The sequence below is a fragment of the Callospermophilus lateralis genome, chromosome 9, assembly GCF_048772815.1.
Source record: "Callospermophilus lateralis isolate mCalLat2 chromosome 9, mCalLat2.hap1, whole genome shotgun sequence".
Taxonomy (NCBI): domain Eukaryota; kingdom Metazoa; phylum Chordata; class Mammalia; order Rodentia; family Sciuridae; genus Callospermophilus; species Callospermophilus lateralis.
In genome coordinates this window covers 76,906,006-76,926,642 of record NC_135313.1, presented here as the reverse complement: position 1 = coordinate 76,926,642, position 20,637 = coordinate 76,906,006, and the positions used below count along the sequence as shown (strand labels likewise).

The 20,637-nt window shown below is 39.6% G+C and overlaps 1 protein-coding gene across 18 annotated transcripts in view; it reads right to left on the bottom strand.

Annotated features, from left to right (window-relative positions):
- The window catches only part of Neb (nebulin), a 206,248-nt gene that overhangs the window by 55,696 nt on the left and 129,915 nt on the right, over positions 1 to 20,637 (bottom strand). For all 18 annotated transcript variants that reach the window (XM_076866351.2, XM_076866352.2, XM_076866354.2 and 15 more), the window contains exons 92-119: positions 19,845 to 19,949; positions 19,431 to 19,742; positions 18,616 to 18,720; positions 17,986 to 18,084; positions 17,264 to 17,365; positions 17,022 to 17,129; positions 16,087 to 16,398; positions 14,659 to 14,763; positions 14,442 to 14,546; positions 13,993 to 14,097; positions 13,101 to 13,208; positions 12,880 to 12,993; positions 12,296 to 12,493; positions 11,817 to 11,921; positions 10,993 to 11,097; positions 10,795 to 10,899; positions 10,385 to 10,492; positions 7,968 to 8,081; positions 7,446 to 7,643; positions 7,025 to 7,129; positions 6,233 to 6,337; positions 5,329 to 5,436; positions 3,764 to 3,868; positions 2,472 to 2,579; positions 1,677 to 1,781; positions 1,481 to 1,585; positions 461 to 559; positions 14 to 124 (exon numbers count right to left, since the gene is read on the bottom strand). In XM_076866351.2, the coding sequence (XP_076722466.2) occupies positions 14 to 124; positions 461 to 559; positions 1,481 to 1,585; positions 1,677 to 1,781; positions 2,472 to 2,579; positions 3,764 to 3,868; positions 5,329 to 5,436; positions 6,233 to 6,337; positions 7,025 to 7,129; positions 7,446 to 7,643; positions 7,968 to 8,081; positions 10,385 to 10,492; positions 10,795 to 10,899; positions 10,993 to 11,097; positions 11,817 to 11,921; positions 12,296 to 12,493; positions 12,880 to 12,993; positions 13,101 to 13,208; positions 13,993 to 14,097; positions 14,442 to 14,546; positions 14,659 to 14,763; positions 16,087 to 16,398; positions 17,022 to 17,129; positions 17,264 to 17,365; positions 17,986 to 18,084; positions 18,616 to 18,720; positions 19,431 to 19,742; positions 19,845 to 19,949 (3,564 nt within the window). The remainder of the gene's footprint in view (positions 1 to 13; positions 125 to 460; positions 560 to 1,480; positions 1,586 to 1,676; positions 1,782 to 2,471; positions 2,580 to 3,763; positions 3,869 to 5,328; positions 5,437 to 6,232; positions 6,338 to 7,024; positions 7,130 to 7,445; positions 7,644 to 7,967; positions 8,082 to 10,384; positions 10,493 to 10,794; positions 10,900 to 10,992; positions 11,098 to 11,816; positions 11,922 to 12,295; positions 12,494 to 12,879; positions 12,994 to 13,100; positions 13,209 to 13,992; positions 14,098 to 14,441; positions 14,547 to 14,658; positions 14,764 to 16,086; positions 16,399 to 17,021; positions 17,130 to 17,263; positions 17,366 to 17,985; positions 18,085 to 18,615; positions 18,721 to 19,430; positions 19,743 to 19,844; positions 19,950 to 20,637) is intronic.

Genomic DNA, 20,637 nt, shown 5'->3' with positions numbered 1-20,637 from the left:
CATCCTTACTTACCTCACTCAGATGGGTCTTCAGTTCCTGCACTTTTCTGTATTCTGGAGTGTCAAGTACCACTTTGTATTTGTCTCGCATCTTTCTTGCATTATCGGTGTACAGGTAATTAGACTAAAACAAAAACACAGCAGATATACAGGTTGATTAATCATTGAAGAGACTGTCATGCTATCTTTCACAGGGTTGGTATGTGCAAATGGCACAGGCCCTCTAGTCTCCTGGGTGTTTTATTAGGTAGAAACAAAAACAATGGTCATTTAAGATCATTACCTTTTATAGGAGGCACAAATCATCTTAAGTAAATTATAACCTGTCCAAGTGGATTGATGGTAAATTTTTCTTTAAAAGTAGCTGCAGGCTAAGATTTGTTCTTCTTACTCCTGGAGGCTGGTGATGGGCACTTGGCAGCTGTGCAGGAGTAGCTGTGTCATGAAAAAATGTACTCACCCAGAGCTTCCTCAGGTGTCGGGAGCGGACCATGTCTGGAGTGTCATACAGGAAGCAACCAAGTCCCCTTAAGACCTGCAAGTCTTCTTTGTACTTAATCTGTTGGGGCAAATACAAATAGATATCTACTCATGAGCAAATGTAAATCAGGAACCAAAAAAGAGAGGGTATCAACACTTCTTTGTTGATATACAATAGCACTCCACCCCGCCCCATTCTTTGGTTTCTGTTATTTATTGTCCATCACAGTCTGAAAATATTAAATGAAAAATTCCAGAAATAAACAATTCATGAGTTTAAAATAATTATTATCGTATATTATTATTATTGTGCTGTTTTCTTAGTTATTATTCTTAACCTCTTACTGTGCCTAAGTTATAAATCAAGCTTTATTTTAACTATGTAGGTATAGGAAAAAACTGCATATATGGGGTTTGATATTATCCACAGTTTTGGGCAACCACTGAGGGTCATGGAAGGTACCTTCTGCGTATAAGAGGGGGCTACTATATTTTTCACTTTGGTTCAACATATTCATGCTATGCTCTTAGTTTGCTTGCACTTAAATAAATCACAAATCTCTAACCTTGAGCTAAGGAGAGAGCACTGCTATTATTTTATTCTCATATGGATGGGAGAAAAGCCCAGATTGAAAGGATTGATCTTTTCGAAGAAGGAAACAGGCAAGAATTTTTAAAAAGGCAATGCAAAGTTGCTAAAGAGGATGGGAACAGGATGAGTAGGAGAAGCTACTAAACATGACTTGGAATACAGAGCACCAAAGAGTGAGGAGTAAGGACCCAGTGTCTAATATATAATTGTGGTCATTGAGTGATAAAGAACAGTGGCAATTCTTTTATACCCCAGAGGTCCTCTTATTAGAGTTTGCATAGCTAGGAAACTGCAGAGTCTTGCTTCTGCATTATGCCACCTTTAAGTTGTACCAGCAGTTTAGTAGTTCTTAATGGAAAAGGCTGAAAGCAAGGCTGCTTTCCAGAAAGAGCCCTACAGGATGCTTACATCACTGGTGATGTCTCCCACGTAGCGGCAGTGCAACACTTGGGGTGTGTACGGCAGGGAGATCATGTGGCCCTGCATCTTGAAGAAGTCTGATTTGTAGATCAACTAAGGGGGAAAAAGACACACACATTAAAGGCATGGTTCACTTTCACCCCTGGCGTCCACAGACTGTTCTTTCTATTAAGAAAATACTCACCTCACTGACAGCTTCTTGTGTCTTCTTGACTTGGCGGATTTCAGGTGTGTCAGGAGTTGTGTGAATCTTGTCTTTCAGTTTATGGTACAATTGTCGATATAGCCTCTACATTGGGGAAATAAAACCATTACAGATATTTAGTATAGGATGACCAGGGCATCTACTGACTAAGAATCAAATATTTTATGTACCAAGTCAGCAGAGAAAATAATGGGAATGTTAAAAATTATTAAGATTAGGACAAAAATTAAAAAATAATATTTCATTTAGGTAAAGAATTCTGAATACAAAAATAGTAGGATCAGATGTACAAATCAGTAGATGATGTTGAAAACCAAGGTTGTGAGTCTGACTAAAATGAAAACTTATTAAAGATTTTTTTACTACAAATGTCAACAGAAGGAATTGTTTCCTTAGAAAACTACTGCATCATAGGGCTGGGGTTGTGGCTTAGTGGTAGACTACTTGCCTGGTATGTATGATGCACTGGGTTTGATCCTCAGCACCACATAAAAATAAATAAATTTAAAAAGATATTGTGTCCATTTACATCTGAAAATATTTTAAAAGAGAAAACTATTGCATCATAAATATAGAAATGATATTCTGTGATGATGTTTCTAAATATATAAAAACACCACCAAGGGATGCAATATCAAAATGGTGACAAAAAGTACTCTAATTCTTTGTCGATGTGTAAGCTTGAAATTCAACAAATTCTTCTAATGCATTTCAAACAAAGTCATGGTATTTGAAACTCAATATTCCCCCCAGAGAATTCAGTGGTCACAGTACCTCACTAGTAACATTGTTGACTCTCCGGACATGGACAAATGGAACGTCCTTGGGGCCTAGTGTATATCCATTTGCCTTGATGTGTTCATAGACTTCTTTGTACTTGAACTATAGAAGCAAAGTCAGAATGAGATCAATGGTTGGTACACAAAGCAGCACTGCATTTCTCAGTTAGAAAAGAGATGTCACCTTTACTTGAGAATTGCTCTTCAAGCCTTAAATACAGGGAAAAGTCATTGACAAAATTTTAATATTGTCCCAAGTCTTGAAAATTATTTGTTGGAGAATAAATCTAGACCCAGAAAGGAATAAATTTTAACCTTTCTGTATGAAATCTTTTTGTAAGATAGTATGGCAATATGTAAAACTGTGGATGTATAACTGATGTGATTCTGCAATCTGTATACGGGGTAAAAATGGGAGTTCATAACCCACTTGAATCAAATGTATGAAATATAATATGTCAAGAACTCTGTAATGTTTTGAACAACTAATAATGAAAATTAAAAAAAAAATAAAATTTAAAAAAAATGCAAGAAAAGCCTACATTTTTTTGGACCAATGTGGCTAGGAAATTAGAAATGTGAAGAAGAACAAGAGAATAATTTCAAAATTGATAAATGACTGTAGACTGATTTAAAAATATAACATGGTAGATTTTCATATCTGTTACTCTCTGCTTTGAAAGCACGTAATGGGCCACAACCTTATCTGGCCAGCAGGATTGTTTTCCAGGACTCAAAGTCAGCAGGGAGAGGAGAACTAGGTCTGCAGCCAAAGGCTGGGTTATGAGTACAGTCTGTGGCCAGTCACAGGGATGACCAAACTTCTCTAGGACTTGCCCATGGGATAACTGCATCAAGCAGGTACAATCTGGTACTTTTTAAAATGAGGAAGGGTGGTATCAGTGGCAACAGCTGGGAAAGAAGTCCTTTCTTTTCTAAGAGACACACAGTGACATATCTTCTACAGGCCTCAGTAGTGTGTGTGCAAAGCTGAATTTCCAGTAAATGGATTCGATGCTTCAGGATGTTTCTGTACTGAGGCTAGCAGAAGTAGAGGGATCATGACAGCCATGAGTCCTGAGCCAAAGCTCCCATGAATGTCCCATCCTAACTCACTGGGCTACCCAGACCCTGCCTGACTGCAGACACAGTTGATTCTACAGCACCTGCCCCCAAAATGCTGTCCCCTTCTCCCATCATTATATCATATTGAACATTAGGTTATTAACTAATAATAGTTCCCTCCCACCCAGCTTCAGATCCCAAATGAACAAGGAGGCCACTCACATAACTGCTCATGTATCGGGTGTCCTTGTTGTGTCTGAAGTGAGGGGTATCAACTGGAAGCCTATACCCAGTAGGCAGGTAGCGCAGGCCAGTTTTGTACAGATTCTGCCAAAATGAAGAATAGGTTAAATGACAGTTAGCATCAAAAACTTATCCCAGTTGAACAAATCACATATAACTCATATTAGATTTTTAAAATCAGATACTCAATAGATTGATGCTCAATAAACTGATTTTAGGAAGAATTTAAGTAAGTTCTATTTGTTTGTTTGTTTGATACTGGGGATTGAACTCAGGGACACTCAACCACTGAGTCACATCCCCAGCCCTATTTTGTATTTTATTTAGAGACAGGGTCTCATTGAATTGCTTAGTGCCTCACCATTGCTGAGGCTGGCTCTGAACTCACGATGCTCCTACCTCAGTTTCCCGAGTTACTGGGATTATAGGTGTGCACCATCATGCCTAGCAAGTAAGTTCTAAGAGCATGAAATGAATCACATTGCTCTGAACCCATTGTTTTGGAAAAATAATGCTGAATGAAAGAAATAGCAAATGGAGGGGCTGGGGATGTGGCTCAAGCAGTAGCGCGCTCGCCTGGCATGCGTGCGGCCCGGGTTCGATCCTCAGCACCACATACAAACAAAGATGTTGTGTCCACCAATAACTAAAAGATAAATAATAAAATTCTCTCTCTCTCTCTCTCTAAAAAAAAAAAGAAAAAAAAAAGAAATAGCAAATGGAAAGTAATTCTTTTTCTGCTTCAAATACATACCCAGTTGACTGCATGCAGAGCATTTAGCAAGAATTTGTGAAATGCAGAGAAGATAGGCAGTCAAAATCCCAACTTCAGGTGATATTCAAACCCTCACCAATCCCTGAGCCAGTCTTAATGATTAGGCACCTCTTTGTGTTGCCCTCCCCAACTTCCCTTCTCCCTGCTCCATAGCACAGTGCTTTGACACAGGCTAGGAAGTGGTCAGGATGCACATACTCATGCCAGGAGTTAGGGGACTTTCTAACTATGACCTTAAGTATTGTGGCTCTCAGGGAACTACAGGATTAAGAATATTGTTTAAAATTAAAAATTAAATTACTTCTAATATCCAAGATGGGAAGTTGAAAATATAATTGAGATCAAAACACCTCCACAGAGTAATGCAGAATAAAGAGAATAAATATGCGAGTGGGGCCTAAGTTCTTTTTCTTCTAAATTCCAACAGTCATGTCTACATTTTTCTCTTACTGTTAGAAGTTTTTTTTTTAATTTAATGCTTTGTCTTTGTTATTGCATTTTTAAGCTTTTGACATATTTTAGCAATATTTGAAAAAAATTTCAGCAATATTTTATAAATATTACTATTATTTATTTGATTGCTTGATAGGAGGATTCTGTCAGCAAAGAGAAAGACAGGTGATGTTTTGTTTTTGTTTTGCCAACTCATTGAATGGAATAGTATTTATATTTTGCAAGGTCGGATCAAGAAGACGCCCACATTGCGGTTGCTTCCACGGGAGCCAATAGTCTGGATTACTGGTGGTACGTTCAAGTTCTCACCACTCACCTCACTCTGGAGCTTGTACGCATGAAGTGCTCGGTCCAGATCCACAGTTTTTGTGGTTGGGGCCACTTTGCCTCTGACACTGTGCACGTAGTCATAGTGATAGACAGCCTGGGTGTAGACAGAAGCAGAGTGAGTTGATTCAGACCAAGGCAACCTTATTAGAAAGAAGCAAAGTAAATGGAAACCAGAGTCTCTCTTAAAAAAAAAAAAAATCAGTAGCCTGCTTCTCTTTCCCTAGAGAACTCTGACATGTTCTTGTTTCTTGTAGCAGGATCAGGGCCAGGTTGTGGACACTGGACTGAGAAGTGAAGACACCCCAGATATGAGAGGAGGAAACCTGGGCATTTCATCACAAGAAGTTCCAAAATAATAGATCTCAACCTCTTAACTCACTGGGGATCGAATATTTATTTACAAGCCTGAGGATTTAATTGTTAAGAAGCACTTTGTATTTGCTCTGTATATTTTCCCATTTTATGCATAAGGATGCTGAGGCTCAGGGGACTAAATGCTTTTCACCAGGTCAGATTCACCAGGTAGAGGCAGGACTCCACCCACACTTCCAGTTTAGAGCCTGCTGGCTTTTTACTCTGCCCCAGTTGGCCCTAATTATTAGAAGGCCTAGACACTGAGAAAGAAACAGTTGCTCATGACACATAGATACAAGAAATGGCTTTGGAAGCTCTAAAACACGAAGTATTTCACAGACCAGCTCACTTACAACTCCACCCCAGTGAAGTACTTGACACGTCATGTGTTACCAAACAAAGTCAGCATCTGAAGTACTGTCCAGGGACCAACTCTGGTTTCCCAGTTAGGAAAGGCTGGTGCTGCCCAGTCTTTGACCAAGTAGTGGCCTCTGTCTTTGTTACTGTCCATTGTAAATTCCCCAGAAAGTGCTTACATCGCTTAGCTGTTTCCCACTTTTGACAGCTTGGACATAGACTGGTGTATCAGTGACCAACTTGTAGTCATTCCTCGTTTTCAGCACATGAGCTTTGTACTTGATCTGCCAAGAGGAAAGAAACAGCCTGCATTAGACCATTTATTACACTAGAAACTGCTGGCTTTCACAGAGAGTTCTATAGCTTTTAACTCATGAGATTCACATTCATCAACACTCATTCGACAGACTACAATGGATTTGAATGTTATAACCATCCGTGTAACTAATGCTTATAGTCCTCTGAGGCTTCTAGAGTCTTTAGAAGACTCTATGGCTGCTTTTCTAGGAAAGTTTAAGCTTTCTTACTGAACTCCTCATCGAAATATAAATTTGCCTGATAAATCTGCTCTTTGTAAGAAGATCCTGCCTATAGTCCATAAACTCCTAGCTGACGATATTTGCCTATAATGACAATTATGTTCTTATTACTGTATTCAAGAAAGTCCAAAAGGCAGACAGAAGAGCCAGATATCCTTTCTCTACCAAAGGACAATGACACAGCTGGACCATGCTGTTTGACAGGAATGCCAGATGCACTGTTGAGAAACAGCTGTTCTGTTCTAGCACCTTTCTCCAGCTCAGCCACCCTCAACATGATTTAATCCACAGTTGGTCTATGACAGTGTCCCTACTTTGCATACTATCTCCTCAATAAGACCATATACAGATGGAAATATACCAAAAAAAAAAATAAATAAATAAATAAATAAAATAAAAAGAAAAGAAAAAGAAAGAAATAAGGAAACGTACATCATTGCGTAGATCATAAGCGTGTTTTGCATGGAGAATCTCTGGAGTGTCCCAGACATAGCAACCGATTCCTTTCAGCCAGGTGAGATCATCCTTGTACACAATCTGGAGGGTTTCAGCCAATGCAGGGGATCAGGAAAAAAAAAAAAAAAGTGAACGTAATATCAACACTAAGAAACAGGCAAACCTGGACCCAGATGACTTTGGGGAATAAAACCCAAAAGATATTAGTTATGCAACGAGGCTAAGGATGCCACAGAAACACCCACACAGAGAGCCCTTCCTCCAGGTGTTGCTCCCCAACCCAGCCAGATCCATGGATACATAGGAAAGGCTGAAGCAAACATTTAGGTAAGTCTGCGTCTCCTCAGGTTGGGTGAGTGGGGGTAAAACAGGGGCCCCAACTAGGCAGTGGGCTTACATCACTGATCTGATCTGTGACTTTCCTGACATGACTGTTGACTTGCAAGTCGGGGTGGCAAATCCACTCATGGAGGTGCAGGCGGTAATCGATCTCACTGACTTTCTTCTGAGAATCCTTAGCAGTAACCATCTCCACCATGTCAGGTATGGTGTGGATTTTCATCTTGTTCTTTTCATAAACTGATCTGTACAGGCGCTGTGAAGTTAAAGTTACATGCTCATTATACAGGACAATTGTGACAAGCCATCATGGAATACATGCCTTGCTCCTATACCAGAGAAGTCAGGGCAGCCAGCTCATAGCAAGCCGTGGGGACAGGGTGAGTGCAGTAATTTTTGGACACTTTTCACAAAGTAATACTACAAATAAATTTTTTTAAAGCAACAAAGGCTGAGATAATGTTTAGCTTCTGTATATATTAAAAGTCAGTGCCCCTTGCATAGTTCAATGGAAAATGTTCAGATAGATAATACATAGCTATTTTTCTTGGCTTGAAGTAAGACCTCAGGAGTTACTTACATCAATGTTAAACTTGCCAACCCGGAGGCACCGCGCTGTGTTGGGATCATCTTCAACACTTTTTGGTAAAGTATAAAGAGCTTTGAATTTTTCATACTCTTCTCGGTACTTGATCTATAGAAAAAAAAATAGAAGGGGTGAAATTGTTAAAGAAAGTAATGGATTTATTTTGTTTAAAAAAAAATGAGATTTAATGGGAAGGACCTGGTCCCAAGATCTGGCTGACTTGGGGACATCATTCCCCTGAACTTATTTCCTTGTCTTTATAGAGAGATATAGGAACCAATGCATACCACAGGGTCATTGTGAAGCTTTATCAGGCCGTATCTGAAAGTACTCCTAAATTGCAGAACACTATAAAATTTTAGTTATTATGTTTGCTTTCGTTTCTTGTGGTGCTGGGGATTGAACCCAGGGCCTCATGAGTGCTAGGCAAACACTCTTCCACTGAGCTATATTCCCAGCCCCTCATTGTTTTCAAAACATCTATACCAATGGAGGCTTTGCTGCCACTATAACCAACTCATTTTTTTAAAAAATATTTATTCTTAAATTTTTTAGGTAGACACAATATCTTTATTTTACATTCATGTGGTGCTGAGGATCAAACCCAGTGCCTCATGCATGCTAGGCAAGCACTCTACCACTGGTCCACCACCCCAACCCCTAACCAACTCATTTTTAAGATTACATGACCTTTAGTCTCTACTATATTTTTATTGTTTTGTAGTGCTGAGAATCAAATGCATGGCTTTAACCCCATGCTAGGCAAGTGTTCTACCACTGAGCTGTACCTCCAGCCCCAAATTATTATTTTTTTTTGAGAGAGAGAGAGAGAGAGAGAGAGAGAGAGAGAGAGAGAGAATTTTTTGATATTTATTTTTTAGTTATCGGTGGACACAACATCTTTGTTTGTACGTGGTGCTGAGAATCGAACCCGGGCCGCATGCATGCCAGGCAAGCGCGCTACCACTTGAGCCACATCCCCAGCCCCCAGCCCCAAATTATGTGATTATTAAATAATCTCTTTTGTGATAATGGCTTTTTTTCTTACTATTGAAAATAAAAGATTAAAACTCTGCTCAGGAATTCCTGTCTGTCTATCTATCTTGTAGTGCTAGGGACCACAGGGCCTTGAGCATGTTAGGCAAGCACTCTACCACTAAGCTACATCCCTTTCTTTGTTTTTAATAACTGAAAAACCCAATGCTTAGGGGAGACAACCAAATTTCAGTTTCTATAAGGTTTTCAAAAACAAAGTGCAAATAGCTGAGGGAAAACTTTCAGCTCTTATGCTGTGTTATCTATGAATTAATGTTCCATGATCATGTGAATTAGGTGTTAGAGCAGAGATGAAGATCCAAACTCCTAGCACATGGTAATAAAATAAAAACTCTCTTAGAACCCAGAGACCCACATCTCAGTGGAAAAAGGGAGTTGGGAGAATTTGTTTCAGAATTCCAACTAAGCCCTTCATTGACGGGAGACCAACCAAAATGTCCACCAGAATTTTCCAGAACATTCCAGTTCTTTCTAACTAACGTATTCCTCAGCTATAAAGAGGATAATATTCAAAAGAACTCTTTTTTTTTTCTTAAAACTTCTTTTTAATAAACTGAGGTTAGAATCCCTTTTTAATTTCCCTGTGCACCACCATGTTCCAAAAACAATTGGTCAAGAATCCTGCCTCTGTAACTGTTTTCATGACTAAAGGAAAAAGCCTCCACTGGGCTTTGTAAATCCTATCTATAAAACTCCTCTTTCCAAGTAAAAAGTCTGCCCCTCTGGCCTGGTCTGTTCTGTTTATTTGGGAATGGTGTGATACCCAGTTATCATAATCGTATTTTTGCCCCCAAATGTACATTATTCAATTGACAAGAGTTTATTTATTTATTTATTTATTTTTGGTGGAGGTGGTGGGGGAGTTACCAGGAATTGAACTCAAGGGTACTCAACCACTGAGCCATACCCCCAGCCCTATTTTATATTTTATTGAGACAAGTCTCACTGAGTTGCTTAGTTTTTGCTGAGGCTGGCTTGGAACTCTCCCTCCTTCTGTCTCAGCCTCTGGAGCCGCTTGGATTATAGGCATGCACCACCAAGCTCAGCTAAGAGCTTATTTTAAATGATCTATTATATCTTCTTCTTTCCTCACTTCTGGCTAAAACAGAGACTTTCCATCTACATCCTCTGCAGACAGGCAGCCTAAAAGGTCACTTCTGCATTCTTGCTGGTGTTTGTGATCCTCCCTGGACCACAGGGCCCCGAGAGGAGTTGGTGAGCGCAGACTCAGGAATTATTTGCTGTGGAGGTGCCTAGATACCTCTGGGCAACCTCTGAACCGGTTTGAAGGATTCTCTACATGGGGAGCAGGAGAGGGCGGGTGTGTGTGGCTGTCATGTTTGTACTCAACTTACACGGCTGGCCAGGTGCTTCTGGTTCTTGGCGTGTGTCAGAGACAGGGTGCTGGTTGGCAGGATGTAGCTGGTGGCTTTCACTTTATCCCAGGCTTCCTTGTACAGGTTCTGGAAGGGTTACAAATCTTGTGACTATGGGACAGGGCATTCTGATCAGCTCCTCAAGAGCAGGTTTTTCCTCATTTCTGGACTTCTCAGAAATTCCTTGCCAACCCAAGGACTTCTCTCCAAATTGAGGTTTATTTAATTATACAGATAAGAATCTTATGAGACAAAGTGGGAATTTGAAGATCCAGAAGAAAACCCGGAAAACCCTTTGGGGGGATAGGATACTTATCTCCACTTATTCTCCTATTATCTTTGAAAAGGAAAGGATGGCTCATATATAAGAGGAAAGAATCCCAACTCACACTGCTATAAAGACTCTTCAGGTTCTTGGTTCTGTCATAATCCACTGTTTCCAGAACTGTGGTGTATTTGTCCTTAATTTGATGATAATTTTCTTTATATTTCACCTGCAAAGAAAGAATTGCTTATTCACTTCTACTGTCAGAGAAACGTATAAAGACAAGAAATGCCTTGTCCCTGGAAGAAGAAGGAAGACGTACCTCACTGGCGTTAATGCCACTTTGGAGAGCAGTCACGTAAAGTGGAGTATCTGTGACCAGGTTGTAGTTTTGTAGATTTTGTTTACCTGCTGCTGTGTATTGGAGCTGTAAAGAAAAACAGAAGTCACCCATAATGATAAGACACCCATCTGTCATCACTTTTAATTGTCTGTGCCAACTTAGATGTGACTTGACTTAGTTTTGGGTTTCTGCTTTAATCCTAAAAAACAGGCTATTGCACTGTAGTTCTTCAGCCCTTGTATGGCAACCCAAAAGAAAAAAAAATCTCCCTTGTCCAAGGGTGGAGTCTAGATCTTTACCAAGGACTCTTCTTCACTTTGTGGCCTTCTGTATGCCCATTCTCCACCCTGATAGCAGCTACACAATGTCAACCATCTATTGCACCTGCCCTATCAGAGCTCAACTATATGCTAGAAAATGTTCCAGAATTTATTTTTTCCTTTAACATATACCCTGTGGTCAAAGTATGCTTTTGCTTCCCACTTTCCAAAAGTTAACCTGGCCAAGGTACAGATGCTTCAGAATAGCTCAAGACGTCGAACGTCTCAGATAACTTTCTGTTGTAAATTTGCATAGATTTTAACCCTAGGAGAAACCCAAACCAAAAAGATCCAGCACCAAGCAGAATACCAGAGACATTTAGTTAGGAGCAGGTGAAGGGGATGCTTGATTCCCTTAGATCATACACTATTCCAGAAGCTTCTCCAACAGAGCATAGACATAGGCTGGCCAGTAGCCCACTGATACCACCAAGGATTCCAATGGCCTGTGGACAGCCAGTGCTTCTAGGAAGATTAGCTTACCTGACTTTGGAGGTCATATGATTTCTTGGCATGGAGGATCTGGGGTGTATCCCAAACATAGCAACCAATGCCTTTTAGCCAATTCAAGTCATCTTTATATACATTCTGCAAGAAAGAACAATGAAATGTGACAGGTGTTCTGAATTTACAATTGAGCATCCTGATAATTTCCTATTGGCCCTTGACTATGCTTAGTGGAGACTTGGTAGGCCTCTTGCCAGCTAGAAGGTTTTTAATGTCCTGGTATATAAAACCCAGGGACAGCAGCACCTAAGCCTTAGTCTAGTCTTGAAGAGATTAACTATTTAAACTAGGTGTCCTAAGGTTCAAAGGGATTCTCACACTAAGAGGTGGTATTATTCATGTCACTCAGTTTAAAGTTGCTGGGTCGATAAGCACAGGGTAATTGGAGCATGGAGAGCTAACAAAGGCTGGGGTGAAGCCTTTAACTAAGTAAAGATACAGAGAGGACATCATACATCACTTAAGATCTCCTGGGCGTTTCGGGCACGAATAATATTGGGTTCTTCTGGAAGAGACGTCCACTGGTGGAAGTAGTGTCGATACTCCAGGTCACTCAGGATGTACTGGCACCTTTTAGCCAGCACATGATTCATCATGTCATTGGGAATATGAACATTAGCTTTTGTGTCCTCATAATCTCTTCTGTAATTCAACTAAAGAATAATATTTTTAAAGACAAAAAATTAGAAAATAAAATGAAAACTGAAATGATTCAGATCAATCTCGGTAGAGTCTTATTTCCAATATGGATCAGTACCTCTAGAATCAATTAATGTTTAAAAGGTGATCTTTTATTATTTTATTCTCCTTTTTAAGTTTGCTATCCTTATACAGTGCAAGGTCAATAGAGATCCTGTTGCTTTTTCTTTTTCCCCATGCAGAGCCCTCCACGTGTGTTTTATAGTGGAGGAGGGAAATGAAGGGAGGAAGACTATAGTCCTCAGGAAGAAATGGGAAGTCCCAAGATAGATCCCACTACTCCACCCCCAGTTCATCCGGAGCCACAGGGTGGCTATAAACAGTCAGACACAGGGCTTACCGCACTCCTCATCTGCTGGAAATCCAGACAGTGAACCACACCAGGGAACTCACTGATGTGTTTTCCGGCCAGGTAGTGACCCTTCTGCTTCTCGTATGTCTCTTTGTATTTCAGCTGTGAAGCAGATTCACCGTTGAGAATCAGTAGAGTTTTCTAACCAGTCCCTTTTGTCCCCCCAACAAAGATCCCCAAACCTAGTTACAGGCAAAGGTCATACTGACCTCACTGTTCACCAGGTCAGCATGCTTGGCTCCAACAATGGGAATATAGCGCTCATCCAGGGTATAGCCATACGCCTTGGTTCCCTCCCATGCCCCCTTATATAGAATCTAGAACAAAGAAATATGTGTCAATAAAATCTTACACTTAACTACTTTCAGATTCCACTAAAACAATTGGTAAACTTAAGGTAAAACATTAATGTTCAAAGCAAGGCTTAAATTTTTATTTTTAGCCATTAGTGTGCCTACCTAGAACACAGCAATCGTTTGATTTATTGCAGATTAGATCTACAGCTTCTGAAGCACTTTATAACAGAGTTGATTATATTTAAAGTTCCATATAAAGTGATGAGAAATTGCCAAAGAACAAATCACCAAAGACTGCTTCCTACCGGGTGCATGTACACACACACACACACACACACACACACACACACACACATGTACGCACACACGCCTCCTCCTTTAAATTAGCTGAACTGAATTTTGGAGCACAAGTCCTCTGTTAGCTGGAAATACTTCTGCATGACTGCTGTAGGAAGACAAGCCTTTCCTGCTTTTTCTCTTGGTAGTTGCTCTCTCCTATGTGCTCCTGGAGCCCTTATAGCACTTGTCACATTATTATTGATCTAGTTGTGTCTGTTCCTCTCCCTTGTGTGAGCTCATGAAGGCCTCATCTCACTGAGCTCATCACAGAAGCTCAGAAACTACCAGCCAAATACATGCTCTTCGCTTTGAATATTACGCTACTCCTAACAGAGAAGATGAAATGCAATGAAAACAGTAGGTCACCCTACCATTTCAGCTCTTCATAAATTCAGCTAAGAATGTAAATACTGACAAGAACCTATAAATTAGGAACTGAGTAGTTATAACATAAAGTAGGACTTACGGTACTGTAGAGCTTTCCCATGTCTTTGGAGTGGGAGATATACGGCGTATCTGGAGAAAATATATACTTGCCCTTGGCTTTATTAAATGTTTCTTTATATTTTATCTAAGAAGAGAAAATAAGACCTTTTGATTACTATACATGTATATTTAAATTTCTATAGGATCTATCTAGCAACATAATAATCAACCTACATTTAGACATTAAACCTAACTGGTTGAATTTTAGTCCATTTTAACTAATGTAAGAGTATTTTGGATGAGAATATATAGAGATATCTAAAAGTGGTCGGTACAGTATACTACCCACTTGTGAAGTTTAAGACATCTCCCTAAAGATTATGTTATAATTTACCCCTCTTCCAATTTTTTACAAGCAACTATCTAGAGTTAAACCAAATCCACTCACTCCTCTGACTATGTATTTCAGTACATCCAGAGCAAACTTACATCGCTTTGATTGACTGAATTAATCTTGGCCAAAACAATCTCTGGAGGATCCACCACACTTGTGAAGTTGGGATAGTTGTCAAGAGCATCTTTCTTATATTTTATCTGCAAAGCAATAGATATAATGAAAACAGATCTACGGCCACAGGGCACCTACCCCTACAAGACAGGTAAGGAGCACAGGTATCAGGTTCAAAAGGGAATGAGCTTTGCATACCTGATTCACCATTTCTTGGTTCCTTGTCACTCTCACATGTTCCACAGAATCCAGGGGGATCCAGCCAATGCCGCGGAGCCACTCTAGGTCAGCTTTGTAGACATTCTGAGAGTAGGAAGAGAGATGATGGAAGGACACATGACTCACACAGGAGTACAGACAGAAGATTCTAAACAGGTTTTGCTTTCTTTCTTTTTTTTTTTTGTTTTAGAAAGATTTCTCTCTCATGGCTTTTATCTCCTTCATTAATATTGGTTTCAATGGAGCAACATTTCTTAAGTCTGTGACTGTGCATGAAGCACTATGCACGGCGCTTTAAGATATAAGGTTAAGTGCTTGAAAGCAAGCCCACATGAGTGCTCTTCTAGGTGCAGGGGCAATATTTTCAGTGGTAGCCATGAAAAAAGGTTTACCAGGAAGGAGGCACTCTCAGATTGACTTGGCACATTTAGTTATGCAAAGGTATATATGGTATTGAGACTAAATGAAGTAAATGCTAATGTTTTTCTAGGGAAGGAGTAGGCATCTCTCCCAGTCTCATCAAGCTTATCTCTGTCTCTTCAACCACCACCACTCCCCACTCCCAGCTCCTGGATCCTCCTAGACCACCCCATGCCAGATGAGGAGGTGCTGCTACTCTGATTAAAGTTTCACCATAGTCATTCTGGGGCAGTAACCAGTGAGGAGGGATGTTCAAGTTCAGCATCTATGCTTCAGGCAGGTTTGACTTCCTGTCTATGTTCTGGTAATGATGAGAAGACTCAGGTAGGATTAGTGACTCTGTATACCAGAGCAAGTAAACTTTATGTATCAGCTTCTGTTCCTCAGCTACCTATGCCTGGGGCCAGGGAGCCATCTTAATTCAGGCTTTGGTGCAAGGTGGACTGCCAGATTTTCTGCTCCAAGCTTTCCCAAAGCTCTCTGTGAGGAATGCTGGGCCTTTGTGCAGCTTAAACAATAATTCGTCTCTTTTACTTTGACTCCTTACAAGGAACTCTTCATAAAGGCCTCAAGGAACTTGGCAAAGCAGGAATGAGGCATCCCTAGGTCCTTGTCTATATGATCACCTACTATTGTCAAAACCTCAACTCAATTTCCTTTCTCACCCAGGCCAATTACTATTTTAAATTAATGATAATTCTCCATGAGAATATAAATAAGGAGTTGGGTGATGGCAGACAGGGTAGAAGAGCAGATTTTTAAAATAATAGAAAGCTATTCAGAAATGTAGTCAATAGGCAAAGCTATCAATCAGCTACTGCTCCTGATCTTTCTCTACTTCATATCTAGCCTCAATTCCTTTCTGGGAACAAATGAAATATTTATGATTTAAAGCTTCAAAGACAGGTAGGTGGTTGTGAAATGCTGCTTATCATTCTCAGAGTGTACTATACATTTCTAGATAAAGAAGAAACAAAAATCACTTACATCACTCTGTAGGTCATAGGCCTTCCTTGCCTGAATAACATCATTTTGGTCAGGATGACATATCCATTGGTGCAGGTAATTACGATAATCAATATCACTGACAAGGTTCTGCCCCTGCTTGGCGGCCAAGACTGACACCATGTCAGCAGGTATATTGATTTTGGCTTTTGTTTTGTGATAGTCCTCTTTGTAGAGTCTGTCATTCTGAATCTGGCCTGCATGCTCAAACCAAACCAGTTTAGGATCATCTCTCATGGTTGGAACACCAACATAGTGACCTCTTTGCTTTATGTGTTCAGCTTTGTATTTCAGCTGTTGGGAAGAAGAGTAGAGATCCCGTCAGTGCTGATAAGTACACAAGGCAGAGAGAGCCTGACGATCTTCTAAGGAACCTTTGCAAATTCAGCCTCCCATTTGACACTCCTTCCCCAAGAACAGATAACCAAAAGCACTGAAATAAATAAATATGAAGAAATTGCTATTTTTTAAAATATTTTTTTTTAGTTGTAGATGGACACAATATCTTTATTTATTTATTTTTATGTGGTGTTGAGGATCAAACCCAGGGCCTCACACATGTGAGGTAGGTGCTCTATCACTGAGCTATGGCCCCAGCCCAAAATTGCTATTTTAAAATAGAAAAAAAAAAATTCCTATATGCATTCTTTAATTCTGAAAATATCTATCTGGAATCCTAGAGATTTTAGAGAGGGAAGAGAATATAGGAAAAATTAAAACTTAAACAATAGTTGTTGAAAAAGCAAAACAAAAAAAGGTGGGGGTGGGAAGAAGCAGACCAAACCCCATGGGAAAACATCCAAAGAGGAGCACAAACTGCAGCTCTCAGCAAGCTCACCCAGGTCTGTCAAGCTGAAATGCACATCCCTTAAGGGCCATGCCCAGCACAGTACACTTAGAACAGGATAATTCATTACCTCACTCTGAACGTCGCTGGAGTGATGGGCGTGAACAAATGGCACCGCATCTGGAGGCAAGATGTAACCTGTGGCTTTCTGTTTCTCCCAGCCTTCCTTGTAGAGGTACTAAAAGACAGAGCCACAATAGCAGTTAAGTGAGGTGTCAGAAGGGAGAGGTGAGCCATGTGCATAAATCCCCAATGGTTTCTTTAGGGTTCTGCATCCCCACTGAAGTATCAGGCATCAGAATAAATCCATACCTGGTCAAGGATCCGAGCAGCCTCCTGGGCAGTGTGCAGCAGTGGGGTTTCTGTGAGGGTGTACTTTGATTTGATGGAATTCCAGTCTTTCCGGTATTTAATCTAAAAATGAAAGGCAAAGGGGCAAGTTACTTGATATTAAGAAAACATTCTTCTGGTGCATGCCTGTAATCCCAGTGGCTCAAGAGGCTGAGACAAGAAGATCTCAAGTTCAAAGCCAGCCTCAGCAACAATGAGGTGCTAAGCAACTCAGTGAGACCTTGTCTCTAAAACACAAAATAGGGCTGGGGATGTGGCTCAGTGATCAAGTGCCCCAGAGTTCAATCCTCAGTTACCCTCCCCGCCCCGCCCCCACAAAAGAACTATAATGTCCAAGCAATCGCTAGCAAGGATCACTGTGTTATTTAAAATATGTTTCTCAGGCAGTTATTGCATGCTGAATGCAAGGAGGCAGAAAAGCTCTGGAAATGACATCTGCATGGCTGTGTAATTTTAGGGGGGATGGGAATAGGAAAGACAGTAGAATGAATGGGACATAACTTTCCTATGTTCACATGTGAATATACCACCAGTGAAATTCCACATCATGTACAACCACAAGAATGGGATCCTAATAGGAATTAGTTGTACTCCATGTATGTATGATATGTCAAAATACACTCTACTGTTGTGTATAACTAAAAATAACAAAAACAACAACAAAAGAACAGCCATATACTTACATCATCAAGGATCTCACCACTTTGTTTCGCTGTCACATAATCAACTCTGTCATCCACAGGAGTAAAGTTGAGAGTTTCTATTTTTGTGCGATATTTTTTCTATGGGAAAAAAATATTAGTCATAGTCCCTGGTCTTGGTGAACTGAGATTATCTAAATTTAAGGGTCCTCCTCTATTGAGGCACAGAGTACTCTATATGAATAGCATCTTCATGGCAATTTAGTTTTCTTTTTTGCCATTTTATTTTTAAATAAATGAGTTGGCTTCTTATTCTTCCTACAGATTATAAAGTAACAAGTTTGCTTATCTCCAAAAGTCACATATGTGTATCATAAAAATCTATTTTTTTTTCAAGTGGTCAAACTGCTCCCAATATGTTTCTATTGCTGACCAAAGAATTTTTCCTTTTATACAATTCCAAGCATCAATGAATGTGCTGGATATTATATTAGGAATATGGTCCCATAATGTGATAGAAATACTATAGGATTATTTGGGGAAAATATTTCTAGCTTAAGTTACAGCACTTAAAAATGGTTAAAATTGCTGATATGCAATGACTATATTTTGGCTCATGTACTTTCGTTCATTCTCTTGGAAAATGTATTGAATGGCAACATTGTAAAGTACCTCGCTGAAGATATCTGCTGCATGTTTGGCGTGATTGACAGAAACAGAATCATTTGGCATCCAACCAATTCCACGTAACCATTCCAAGTCAGCCTTGTAAACAGCCTGTGAAAACAGGGCCAGAATAAATTCAACACCCATGGTCCTGTTTAGCCTATCCACAAGTTTGATGAAGAAATATAATTTAGACACTCTACAAGGCAAGGATGACATACTCAAGCAGCCAGGGAGATAATATAAGAAAATTAATTAGGTCAGGTAGTGTGACAAACTCGAGGATATTTTTTTCTACTTTTAACATGAGTCAATTTCAATTCAGTTCCAGGTATTGTTGCCAAAGGCTAATGCATATCTAGAGCTACAGCTTCTGAATATTCAGAAGAAATGGTAAATTCTAGATTTCTTAAAAACTTCCTGTTTTAAAAACCTCAGCAACTTAATTCAAAATTTCTCAACAACAGTGTCAACTGAAAAAAGACATCTGTGCCCAGATACTGTCTATGGGCTACCAATATTTTCCTTGATATAAACCTTAACTGCTACTTAAATTCTACAAAACTAATATTTTTTTTTTCACAGCAACTTTTTTTAACCTGATACATTCACAGGTCATTCACGCTACTATTTATTTCATGATACAAAGTCTAGATCCCTTCTGGTCTTGGTGATTTTGATACCACATTATAAAGGTCAAACTAATATAAAATTCTTGGCTGTATAAAGATGTGAAATGACAACAAAAAGATTTAATGTCACAAACTTTCTGGGAATCAAGGCAAAATGATAGAAGAGCTCATGGTACATTTTTTACTCACATCGCTTTGTAGTTCATAGGCTTTCTTGGCCTGAATCACATCGTTCTGGTCAGGGAGGCATGTCCACTGGTGCAGGTAATTGCGATAATCAATGTCGCTGACCAGAGTCTGGCATTTCTTAGAATGCAAGATGGAGAGCATGTCTGCAGGGCTTTGGAACTTAGTCTTCCATTTGGCCCAATGCAGCCGGTACTCTCTTTCATTCTGAAGCTTGCCAGCAATGAGGGCCCAGCGGATCTTGTTGTCATCCCTGGCTGTGAGGGTGCCCACGTAGTGTCCCTTCTGCTTCTCGTGGTCAAGCTTATATTTATACTGGGGATGGAAAAGACAAAGCAGATGGATCACAGCATTCTCTTCCCATGTCCCTGGGGTACCTGCTTAAAAAACTGAGAAGGTAAAAAAGGCCACACTCACGTCACTGGCTATCTCCCTGGAGGCCTTGGCAGCCTGGATAGGGATGGCATCCAGCCGTACATCACAGCTCATCTTCATTTCATCCCAACCCTCACGGTAAATTTTCTAAAGAGGAGAAAAAGTAAGGTATCATTCCAGATTCAAATTTAAAATAACTCCCAGGACTTAAGTAGAATTAATATTATAGGGGTGCAGATTTGAAGCTCCAGGACTGAAGAACAGTTAAATGATAAGAGATAATAGGTGACAAAAATCATTCTCTGCACCATTGTATTGGGCCATAAAATGATTTGGAGCTCAAATACCTGGGCCTGACAAGATGTCTTTCTTCTTCATTTAATTACATCCTTAATGTAGCTGTTCAAGGTTATAATTGTATGCATAATGTAATTACTTTTTTTTTTTTTTTTACTTATTTTTTCCTCGTTAATGGATTGACAGCATTGGGATAAGTTCAAACATTAAAGGGCTTTTATTGTTATTGTTGAATGTCTTTGATTCAATTCAGTTTTGCAAGGTTAAGAATTAGCCTTTTCACATTTGTGAGTTTTTCTTGGCTCTTTTTGTATGATTAATAGTGCATGTTACTCAGGAATGTTAGATCTACTAAAGTACAATTGGATGTGACAGCTATTTGTTTTGAGTTTTAAAAGAATTTAACTAAAGTAGTGACTGATCTACAGATGTTTTAAAAGATGTACTTAAGTATATATTCATATTTTAATAGATACATTCTGTATTGACAATGGCGGAAAGACTCAGAAATAACAGTAATTTAAATGTATAATTCAGA